At 38.5% G+C, this 12,528-nt stretch overlaps 1 protein-coding gene and 1 long non-coding RNA gene across 3 annotated transcripts in view; one reads left to right on the plus strand and one right to left on the minus strand.

The window, feature by feature from the left end:
• Nucleotides 1-12,528, plus strand: part of CEP128 (centrosomal protein 128) — a 428,651-nt gene that overhangs the window by 396,368 nt on the left and 19,755 nt on the right. The window contains exon 24 of the mRNA XM_053602694.1: nucleotides 11,627-11,704. Within this exon, the coding sequence (XP_053458669.1) occupies nucleotides 11,627-11,704 (78 nt within the window). The remainder of the gene's footprint in view (nucleotides 1-11,626; nucleotides 11,705-12,528) is intronic.
• Nucleotides 1-12,528, minus strand: part of LOC128594150 (uncharacterized) — an 86,280-nt gene that overhangs the window by 21,476 nt on the left and 52,276 nt on the right. The gene's annotated exons all lie outside the window — the stretch shown is intronic.

The raw sequence follows: 12,528 nt of genomic DNA on the forward strand, positions 1-12,528 counted from the left end.
TGCAGTTTTTTTGAATTGAGGTTCAATGCCACAATGATAAAAATAAAATACCTTGCCTGATTTCTGTTTAGATCTGATTTCCCTGTCACCAGAAACTCATCCATATAGGGAGATTAACTGTTCACCTGTTCTTTCAACATCCAAGTGCTGTGTGTGGAGTAATGGAAAATGATTAATTTGTTTTGTCATTCTCTTTGAGAACACAGGACATCTCTTAAAAAGAAAATAACCCTTTATTTTGAGAACAGAGAAGATTAATTATGTTCACCTCACCAAGGTGCTTTTAAGTAAATTAGCCTGGACTTTAACTCAGCCAGAACAATTATCATTCCTAATCAGTGTTTTTTATCAGGCCCCTCTGTTCCATGTTAAATACAAAAGAGACAATTGTGATCGCTAACTTCAGGTGTTTTGAGGACTTGGGGTGAGGGCTTTGCAGGTTTCAGGGACATCGTCGTTAGCATGTCTCAGTCTGCGTAACCATCATTGTCCTGCAGGGCTCAGCCCCTGTGGACTTCTCTCCAGGAAGCAGGTTGCTCTTCAGATCACTTCTGTCTCCTGCCCCTTCTTTAGATCCTCTGGAGTCTTTGCTCTCATTCTTCTCTTTAACTCTGTCCAGGCTACGTAACTCAACCTCACTGTCCCCCTTCTGTGTCCAGGCTACGTAACTCAACGTCACTGTCCCCACCTTCTGTGTCCAGGCTACGTAACTCAACCTCACTGTCCCCACCTTCTGTGTCCAGGCTACATAACTCAACGTCACTGTCCCCACCTTCTGTGTCCAGGCTACGTAACTCAACCTCACTGTCCCCACCTTCTGTGTCCAGGCTACGTAACTCAACCTCACTGTCCCCACCTTCTCTGTCCAGGCTACGTAACTCAACCTCACTGTCCCCACCTTCTTCATCCATGTTTTCAAATTACCATTCCTTTCATTTTGAGTCTGTTCAGAAATATTCCCTGTGTTTTAAATAGTCAGTTTTTAAATTCTACACTTAAAACATCTTGCTATATTTTTCTTGCCACAACAGTTCTAAACGTATATTTGTCATTGTGATAATAAGGCTCTTTCATAATGTTGAAATTTATCATGTGAGATACCAAGTACATTACCACGCTTTGCACGTGGTAATGTATTTGATGCTTACAACTCTGCACAATTGGTATTATGATCATTCCATTTACAAATGAGGAATCTGAGTCCTAGTGCAGAGGGATGGGAATTTCCCTAATGACACACGGTAGTGAGTAACTAAACTAGGGTTCAAACTCAGGCAAGCTGGCTCAAGAGCCCATGCACTTAGCTGCCATGTTAGGGCATGTAGTGAACAGGCCAAGTCTTGCAGAAGGAGAATCAGTGAGCTAATTTAAGCCGCGTGTAAAGAACATTCCAGACTGATGAAGCTGCATGTGTAATGTCATAATGGCATAGAAGCTGTTAAGAGAGAAGCCGAAGTACAAAACAACATTTAAGGCAATAGAACCAGAAGCTAATTAGCAGTATTCAAATAAGGGGGAAACTGGGAGATCATTTTTTTTTTTTGAAGTTAAGTCAATTCTAAAGTGAAAAAAAAAATGAAAAGCAAATTTGTTGCCTGCTTTTGGAAGCATCTTTTCTAAAAATACAAAATGACAAATATTTGGAGTTGGTAGTTTGATGGGGAAAACACCCAAGGAGACAAAAATATCTTTCTTCCTGTTTTTTAATAGAGTCATTAATTTTACTTTCTACCATAGAAAAGTGAAACTTTTTCCATCCCGCAGGTGTTCTTGGGTACTCTTTCCAATCTTTTAAGCTTAAAAATCAGATCCCATCCTACTATGAGAAAAATTCAAACATACATAGTGGGCTAAGGTTAGAGCCCAAAAAAGGTTGTAAAAGTTATTCAGATTCCCTTTTCCCATTTAGAAACCCTTTGAGATCCTTGGGTCAAAAAATTTGCCCAGATTCATACAACTGGAATGTCAAAGCTAAGATATGACCCTTCGTCTACTGATTTCATATCAATGTTTTTTTACTATAGCTCACTGCCTATCCTTAAACAGAAGGCTACCACAATGAAAATAATATGTTATGAATAGAGAACACATCTCATGGACATTTATGACATTTTCAAACAATAAGACATGTTCTTAGGGAGCAAACATATTTTCAATAAATCAGGAGTACTTGTATAGCACCCTGGGGCCTCTGGGGATTCAGTCTGTTCTCCCAGTAAATTTCTCATGGAGCTACATGCAAACGACCCGTTGAGATGGGTCTTGGATTTCTGCTGCTGCTTAGCAAGTCCCAGCCTGGGAATTAAATGTACAACCTACCTTCACACAGCACCCCTGAACTCGACAAGTTCCTCTCCTGGTTAGGGCTAAGGGCCTAGCAGTCCATTCTCTAAACAACATCCAGAATGTTACTTTTAAGAGTAAATGAGAGCATGTCATCCTCTGCTCAGAACCCTCAAATGAAAGTATGAGTGATTGTAAATTGGTTTCATCATAATAGTACTGAGAACATTGGATATTTTTGCTTCCATTCTTGAGATACTTTACTAAGTAGGGTATGTTCCAGCTCCAGCCATGTAAATGTAAAAGAGGTTGAGTCTCCATCTTTTTAAGGCTGCATAATATTCCATGGTATACACATACCACAATTTATTAATCCATTCATGGGTTGATGGGCACTTGGGCTTCTTCCATGACTTGGCTATTATGAATTGAGCTGCACTAAACAATCTGGTGCAAATATCTTTGTTATAAAGTGATTTTTGATCTTTTGGATATATACCCAGCAGAGGAATTGCAGGATCAAACGGCAGGTCTACTTTTAGATCCCTGAGTATTCTCCATACTTCTTTCCATAAGGGACATATTAGCTTGCACTCCCACCAGCAGGGCAGAAGTGTCCCCTTTTCTACACATGCATGCCAACATCTGTAGTTTTGGGATTTTGTTATGTGAGCCACTCTTACTGGAGTTAGAGGGGAGGTGGGAGGTCAGATCAAGGGAAGGTGAATGGTGGGATCACACCTATGGTGCATAATGCAAGGGTACATGTCGGATCTATTAACTACAGAATATAAATGTCTTAACACAATAATTAAGTAAACAAGATGAGGTATATATTAACCAGTGTGATGTGAATGCTCCTAATTCTGTATGAAAGCAGCATATTATACCCCTTAATTCATTAATGTATACATGATCTATGTGTTTATGATTTAATAAAAAAAAAATTTTTAAATAAAGAAAAGAATCCTCAAATGACCTATCTCACTGAGAATTATATACACAATCTTGGTGGCCTAAGAGGCTCTTTAAGATCCTGCCCCAGGCATCTTTGGCCTTACCTTACAGTGAGCTACTTACCCAGCCACACCAGGCTCTTGGACATTCGTTCCTACAATAAGTCAGAGAGATCCCCTCCTGAGGGCCTTTGCTGTTAGTTTGTTCTATCCCCGTTGCGTTCCCCCAGGAATTCTCATCAGTCAGTCCCTCACATCAAAGAAGCTATCCCAGATCACTGTCTAAAGTAGCAACCCCATCACTCAGTACCCCTCCAACCTCCATTATTCCCCAGAGCATTTATGGCAACCTTACATTTTATGAATTTGTTAGATTCTCCTCCTTTAAAATGTAAGCTCTGTGTGGACAGAGATTGTTACCGTACTTACCTTTAGAACAGTGTCTGAGGTGTTCAGTAAATATTTGCAGATTGAGGGAAATGTGAAAAACTTTCCTTAATCAAATATTATTCATTTATTTGTTTAAGCAGCATTTATTGAATACTTCTCCTGTGGCAGGCGCAGGGTGGAGTGCTGGGGACACATTCCCTGCCTTCATGATGTGTGTTGCCTACTGTTGACACAAACATTAATCTAAAAGTTACACAAATAAATTTTAATGCTGTGGTAAGTGTTATCATAGTGGGGTTTACGATGCAATGGAAAGCTTGTGTGACAGGATCAGAAAAGGCAGGGGAGCCTGGGCTGAGGGGTGAAAGACAATAAAATCTAACCAGTTAATTTAAGATCTGTGAATTTCCTTACATGTAAGTTTGACATTTAAAAAGTAAGCAATGGGGCGGCACCTGTGGCTCAAAGGAGTAGGGCACCAGCCCCATATACCAGAGGTGTTGGGTTCAAACCCGGCCCCGGCCAAAAAAAAAAGTAAGCCATGAACTAGAGTTGGTGATTTGCATGCTGAAGTAGTTAGGGGTTTGTACAGTAATACGTGTGATTTACTTTGAAATGCTTCCTAAAAATAAATTGGATTAAAGGACAGACAGGGATGGAGAGATGGATTGTATGTAATGAAGTAAATATAATGTTAACAGTAGAATCTAGGGGTTAGAGGTGGGTGACCTCTGCTCATAATACTGTGAAGAAAGGTGTTAACCAGATAAGGACACTGGAGGGAACATTCTACACGGAGGGCACAGTGTGTACAAGAGTGACTTTTGAGCCATTACACCTGTTACTTCCATGTTTTAGATGATGTCCATGGAATAGTAAATGCATTTCTAAATATTGGATGTAATTTGAATTAAGTTTGCCTTGTTCCTGCTTTGTCCTCTGTTTACCAGTTTTTATTAGCCGGGCTTTAAATTGTCACTGACCTCTTCTCTAGTTGAGTGCTATTGGAGCTGATAGTACCTCACAGACTCAGCATTTTTTCAGTGTCTGCTATTTGGAAAGCATCTGACCATTTTTGGTGCCCTTTCATACTCACTCTCTTACTTGATAATCACAGCACCCTGTGGGTATAAGAACATCATTATTGGGAGGTGCCTGTGGCTCAAGGAGTAAGGCACTGGCCCCATATACTGGAAGTAGCAGGTTCAAACCTGGCCCCAGCCAAAAACTGCAAAAAAAAAAAAAAAAGAAAAAGAACATCATTATTTATCCCCATTTGCTAATAAAATACTGAAGGGTAGAGCAAAACCACAGAATTCAAGTAAGTGACATTGCTGGAACTGTGAATATCCACAAACCAGGGATGACTGATTTCCAGTTCAGCGTATCTTCCCCTTTGCCACTGTTCATCAGCCACCTAGAAACATAATTTCTCTATGTGCTACCTTAGCAGAAATTGCTAAACTTAGTTGCTTCCAAGAAGCCCTTGCTTATACTGTTTGCTCATTTTTAACATGTAATCATATTTTTCTCCTGAAAATGCTCTTAAATTTCTTTCCGTTGTGAGTACATTTTATGTTCAATTTTAGGAGATAAAGTGACTTCAATTAAATAGATTGTAGATCTCAAGACACTCCTTGTAAAATAGTTTAAGTGTCTAATTTATTGTTCAGTACAGAGACAACACTAAACTAGTCCTCATTTGTCTTCATGTGTTATTTTTTCTTGATGTCAGGGAGTTGCAAGAACAATATTAAAAGTTGCAATCTCAAGAATCACTGAGAAAGAGATATGATTCTTTATTCTATTTTCCTTTCAACTCATTTCTTATTATTTTTTATTGAAAAGAACTCACACATTTGGAGAATACATTACATCTTTTTAATCTAATAGTAAGATAACGAGTTAACTAAAACTTAGAATTTAGTTATGTCTAGAAAGAAGAAAGCAATAATCTGAAAGGGCAGATTCTTGTTTCATATAGTTCTTCTCTTAAAAATATAGCAAATTAGAGTTGGAAAATACCTAGGAAGCTTTCCTTCTCCAAGTTTTTTAAAGATGTGCTACCTATTCTCAGAATGTTTGATGTTAAATGTTTTAAAGGAGATCTTCTACCACTTTTGACTTGAATGGAGTTATGTGAAGACAAATAGAATTTGTTGTTGACAAAATTTCTTCTACAGTTTAGCCTCAATGTAGACACTGATCCCACATTGCCATGTTAGCTAGTATTTTTATTTAACAAGCCTTACCTGCCCTTATGTTCTATATGTAATGAGCCTGTGTGCCCTGAGACACTAGGAACACTTCAATGAGTGTCTGATTTTTAGACCTCTTTTAAAATACACAGTGTAGAAATAGAGGACTCTTCTGATATTCCAAGAAAGCCACATGACTTTGAGCCCCTCACAGCTGGGGCTCGTGGAGGATGGACCTCAACAACGTGACCTTGCTGGCCTGCTCTCTGCTACTGTTGGGTTTGGTTCCAGCTTGTGTCTTATACAATTTGGAAAACAGGGCCTTGTGAAGCCAATACAGCTGTGTTGGCTTGAGTTACACAAGTGAAAAGGCACACAGTCTATCCTTTTCATGATCTCACCCTTCCTGTCCTTGAGACATGTTTACTCAGGTCCCTTGACCACCGTTTAGCCATTTGTCAAGAAAGTTGTGCAGCAGATGCCTTTCCAAATGAAATAGAATTGCATTTTTGAACCCCCCCAAAAAACTGCTTCATAACCCTGTTTATTTAACATGGGTGTAGTGCCAAAAATACACACACTTATTTTTAAAATGAAAATATAGACAGCATCTCCTTTAATTTATTCATCATTTTAACTCAGAACACATATGATTTCAATAACACCATAAGAAAATAAGCGTGCATTTTTACAAAGAACAGTATATAGACTAAAATATGTTTATGGTTAAATCTGTTTCTTAAATTTTCTCTACAGGAGACAGGAATCTAAGAATTGCATTCCTCACTTTAATTTCTAATTGCTGCCACTTACGTTGTCATACTATATTATTCAATTTCCCTGTAGTCAGAAACAAAGGAACTAGTAAGGAAAAATGTGTTGTGGACCAGTACAAACAGCTCAGCTCCAGAGGAGTCTGGGGCATATTGAAGATTTTGGAATGGTGAAGCCGGCAGCTTAATTTTTAACCCTTGTCAATGGATATATGAACACATCTGTAGTTGCAAAAGCCACAGATTTAATAGATAGGTTCTGTGAATTACCAAACTTGATCCTGAAAAGAAATGAAATAGCACACTTGTGCTTCTGAGTTTTTAATAAAGAGGTCAAGATTCAGTGGGTTTTTTAGAACATGGTAACTCTGCCTTTATCTTCATTCAGTGAACGTTTATTCAAACTTCTTGCAGGCCACAAGGTACGCTACGCTAGTGCTACATGTTATGAGAAAAGAACACAGGGTGTCAGCCTCATAACCCTCTTCTCATAGTGAGCATCCTCCAATCAACAGACAGATTATCCAGATCCCTTGTGTGAATGTGTGCTTGGGCCTGAACACAAATTCTTTAGCACCAATGAGATGAAATTCTTCATGGTTTCATCTTAAAATTCCCCTTTCAGAAATAAGTCCATTGGCTCGGTGTCTATAGCTCAGCAGCCAGGGTGCCAGCCACATATACCAGGACTGGCGGGTTTGAACCCAGCCTGGGCCTGCCAAACAATGATGACAACCACAACAAAAATAATAGCTAGGCATTGTGATGGGTGCCTGTAGTCCCAACTACTTGGGAGGCTGAGGCAAGAGAATTGCTTAAGCCCAAGAGTTTGAGGTTGCTGTGAGGTGTGATGCCGCGGCACTCTACCAAGGGCAACACAGTGAAACTCTGTCTCAAAAAAAAAGAAGTCTATCAAGGGCAGATCTTCAAAATCTGGCTGCTATGAGTTGATAGCTGGAGAGGCATTAGGAATTTACATGAAGTGCTCACGCTTATAGCTTCTGGTTGCCATCTGTTCCTTTTTACCTGGAAATATTTTTGTAATAAGAACACTGCCATTTTTGCATTCACACTACTTGAATTTTCACCCCAGTTTTGCCACTCTGTTGTCCCCAAAACCTCATCCGTGTCATGGTGATAAAGATAGTGTCCAACTACCTCCTAAGGTAGTGCAGGGGTTCAGAAGTGTATTCACAAGAGAATGACATTTTTATGGTTCAGTTTTTCTTTCTGCTACTAAACGGGATTAGGATGAACTAACTGGTCAGCTCGTTTTCCGCTGCTTCCAGGCCAGTGCAGGTTAAGCTCGCCAAGCCTCTGAGATCCACCAGACATGCTCAGTGTGTCGGCCTTTTATGAAATGGTGTGAACTTTTCTTTGTTTTGCCATTGGATACAAACTGTAGTATGCTGTAACATTTTCAAGGAGAAACATTTATTAAAATTTTCTGTGGGCATCTGATTTGTTTATTCTAGAAAACAGAATTAAGAAAATTAAGAAACAGTTAAGCACCTATCATTTGCTGGTGCCATCATTATAATGAACTTTGCTCCCACAATTCTAATAGTGGGAGACTTGTCTATGCCCTTTAAAGCATTAAATAATATAAGGTAGAAAAAAATTAACCAACTTATAAAACAAAACTGTTCCTAGCCCTACACATGGTATTTTACGCAAGGATCTATAATAACACAGTATAGGACTTTCTTGGCATCTCTGGGATCTAAGTTCCTTATTTATAGACTTTTTGCCAGCTAACGAATCTTATCTCTCTAACATGGTTAGCTCTGGGGGAAGAGTGATTTTGAAATGACAGATGAGGTGACAGAATTCTAATCACAGAACCCCACCTAATCTCACACGTTACAAAACAAAACAAAACAGAGTTGCAATGTTGTGCGTATTCTCCAGTCTATACCCCAAAGTGGTGGTTTCAGCACCACTTTTCAGGGCCGGGAAACCAGAAAATAAAGATACTCTTCAAAATATCACTTAATGATAATTTTGTGGCCTAGACACAACGTCTTTTTTACTTCACATTTTACTGTTGCAGATAACCTAGAAATCTCAGTATCTGTACATGCACTTTCCTTAAAATACGATCAATTAACTTTTCTCTTTGTATAATTCTTAGGTCTTTAGCGTATGCGTGCTAGTGATGAGTGAGTTAACTATTCCCGAGGAAAGGAGAGGATGCACGGAAGGTGTGCTACTCTGCTCCTGTGTCCCGCAGCGCTTTCTATGATATCTAAGCGACACACATTTGTGGGTAACTCAGTGACTAGAACATGAGGATGAAAAGAAAGGCCTGTGCACCAGAAAAGTGTTTTTAATATTGAGAAAGATATTTAGAAGCAGCACATAGATAGAACATAAAATAAGCCACAAGCGGAATACATGGTGAGAAAGTGTAAAGAACAATTGATGGCGACACAGAGCAGAGAAGTCAGGGGATAGAGGAGTGTAAAAATAAGTGCACTTAAAGAAGCCAGGGAATTTTTCAAGGTTCATTCATGAAACTATAGCCATTTGAATAGCCACCCCAAAACAACAAAAAAGTCAAAAACTAGCAAGTGAGCACATGTAAGAAAAAAGGGGTTTTGAGCAATCACGCGGTGGATTGAAATTTCAAGCAAAATTATTTGCATAACACGCTAGATTTTTCAGTAGGAAAAGAGAACCTTTGCTTCTTTCGAAAACAAAATGAGTTTAACATACTTAACCCAGGTTCAGAGGATTACTTTTGAATGAGAAAAATGCTGGGATGAAAAAAGAAAATAAAGGGTTTTTTGCAGGTTTTTTTTTTTTTTTTTGGCCAGGGCTAGGTTTGAACCCGCCACCTCCAGCATATGGGGCTGGCGCCCTACTCCTTTGAGCCACAGGCGCCGCCCAGAAAATAAAGTTTTAGTACTTCATTATCAGAATGTGTTGATGAAGACAATGTTACTCAATGCAAAATTTTGCTTTAAAATCATCAGGGCATTGCTTTATATTTTATTGCTTAAGGGCCAAAATAATTGTTGTGAAAATTTGTAATTTTATTATTTAGATAAATGTATCATATGTGGTGGAAAAAGCTGTTTGCCTTCCTAAGCCTTCAGGTTGTGGCCTATATTATGGAACATGTCATTTTGATGAATCTTTGCTATCTGTGAAAACATTGAATGAAGTCATTTAAAATGCATGGCAGTTTAAGTGAGTACATGCAGACAAAAGACTAACCATAATATAAATGTTAACAGAAGGAACAAAATATTAAATTAAAAAGAAAACTATGAACTTGAAGAAATAGCACATAGGACTTTTTATTTCAAAATGGCAAAATTAAGGTATTTCTGCCCTTATCTCAGAAATCATATTACAAAATAAGGATAAGAGATAGAAACAAGAATTTGCAGGTGTCAAAACTAGAAGACATCTGTACTCCAAGTCACAGAACTCTGGAATGTGGTAAAATGATTCAGAACGGAAGAGGTAAAACTCAGCTACTTGTCAAGGGGGTAGCAATGCAAAGTGAGTATCATTCACCCTCACAGAATTTGAGAAGGGCTTTTGAATGGGAGTAATTGGCACAATTACTGCAGAAGGAGATGGTAGAAATGGGTACATAGAGTCTGTAATGAAGAGTTAGACCCTCAAACCTCTCTCTCCATCCCTGCAGGAGACCAAGTGTATGGTCTGCAGAAACTGCATCAGTGAATCTCCGGATGGCAGATGCTAATCGTAGACCACCATCTCTGGAGTGGGCAAAGGGACAGATGATTTCAAATAGGAAGGCTAAATGAAGGAAAACTGAATTCTTCCTGAGAAAAAATTTTTACATACTCATAATCAAGAGCCTTCCCTGTCCCCCCCAAAGCTGGTTGACTACTTGATTAGCTTACATTTTAATTTAATTCTCAATTTAGGTATTATTTGTGGTAATTAATGCTGTGTTGTGCATTGGCAACTGACAAACCCTGGAGATTTTCTGGTTTAGCACAATAGAGGTGCCGTCTCACTCCCGTGATGTCCAATGTGGTGGCTGGCTCTCCTCTTCTGTCGTCGTGCTGTCTGGAGCCTGTGACCTTCAGGGTTCTCATGGTGGGGTCTGGGATGGAAGAGGGGGCACACAGAGTCTTGTCTCAGTCCAGAATGACACGCTTAGCAGTCCAGTGTCAGAACCTTTCACATGGGAGATGCGGGGAGCACATGGATCTTCCCAATGCACCAGCCATAGGGTTTGTCATTTATTTCACTGAACAATTAAATTAAAAGCTGACACCTGTTGCTTGCCTGATACATTCTGGCTCTGAAACAGGACTGCATACAGAGTTGTATATGATACACACTATGTTCGCACCACCTCTGCTTTCAAGGTTATTCTGCCATTTAACCTCTTGTTTCACATTGGCTATCAGAAATAATTTTCTGATCATTCCCTTTTAATGTTTATACTGGCAGGTGTAACAGTGACAGCTAATCAACGATTACATGCTAAGTTATTGATTTATAACCAACAGAATCTTGTGTCCCTGTTGCAAATGTTTAATTTCATATATTTCTCCCAAGACTTTTAAGAACAGTTTGCCTTTTCCTTTTTTAACTAAAATAATCACCGAGCTCTTCTTTATAATGGCAGCATTTGAGAATCTCTAATATGCTCTGTAGATAAATAACTGCAAATTCATCTATTTCTCAGGATTACCTTGTGGTTTATTTCTGATGTTCACTGAAGCAGTTTTGTAAATTAAAACTAATATGAAATGCTCTATAGAAAGTTTCATAGCCTATCAGTTGAAAGCAATTATCCAGGAAGACTTTTTATATCTGAGTCAGTCTTGCATCTCATATACTTTTTGAGAGGAAATAATTCTTCTGATTTAAAAAGATAAATTTATCTTACAAATACTATTATGTCTGTTCTCATTTGACTCTAAATCTACAGCTCAAACTGCTTATACCAAACTGATGTTTAGTATTTGAATTTTTGAGAGCGCTAATCAATTTTTTATAATGTTTGGTTTCCTTATGTTTTCTTGATCAGAGTACCCGAGTGGCCTTGGACCATCTGGAGTCTGTGCCTGAGAAACTGAGCCTACTACAGGATTTCAAAGACTTCAAAGTGAGAAAGAGTTGACTTGTCTCTTTCTGTATTTTTATTTTTATCTGAATGAGAATACTTGACATCTTCCTGATGTGCAGAGAAAAGTGTAGAGAGGAAAGAAGTATCAAAACACATTGGGGACTTTTAACACACCACCAATCAGACTTTATTGACATTTGTGAATAAATTCATTACATATAATGAAATATGTAAGTTTCATTATTTTAAATCTTGAAATGAAATACGTAAGTTTCATTATTTTAAATCTATTTAAAGCACAACATAGGAAGGTAGAAACTTTCACCCTTACCACTAGAAGCTCAGTTGTATCCCTACAGCTTTTGCAATAATGTAGAAAACCTAAGAATTAAAGGAGGTTACACATTAGACTGGCAATATATACCTTTTTTGATTAGCAATTTTAATTTATGAATTGTCATCTCTTTTACAAATTGTCGAGTACTGTTTTAGAGATATGGTGCTTCACAGGTTTGTCTGTACAGTGACATATGAATTCAAATCCACCTAGAGTTTTAGATTTCATATTCCATGAATCCATTCCATATTGACAGAACTCTAAGCACAGAGTATTTCGTTATCAAGCCAGCTAGTTACATGTGTGAATTTGCCATCTGTAATTTTTAAAGTTCTTCATAGAGGAGAGCTACAAAGCAAATAACCCTGTTGCCCTGTCCTGCCAGATGAAGTCTTGTCCAGAGAATATCTCCTTATCACCTTAGGGATACATGCGTGATGTAAAATGTTAACAACTTACGCGGTATTGACCCTACGTGGCTGAAGTTACCAATGACAAGGGTTTTCCCCTTGGAAACCATGTAATC

Source organism: Nycticebus coucang, chromosome 9, assembly GCF_027406575.1.
Source record: "Nycticebus coucang isolate mNycCou1 chromosome 9, mNycCou1.pri, whole genome shotgun sequence".
NCBI classification, from domain to species: Eukaryota; Metazoa; Chordata; class Mammalia; order Primates; family Lorisidae; genus Nycticebus; species Nycticebus coucang.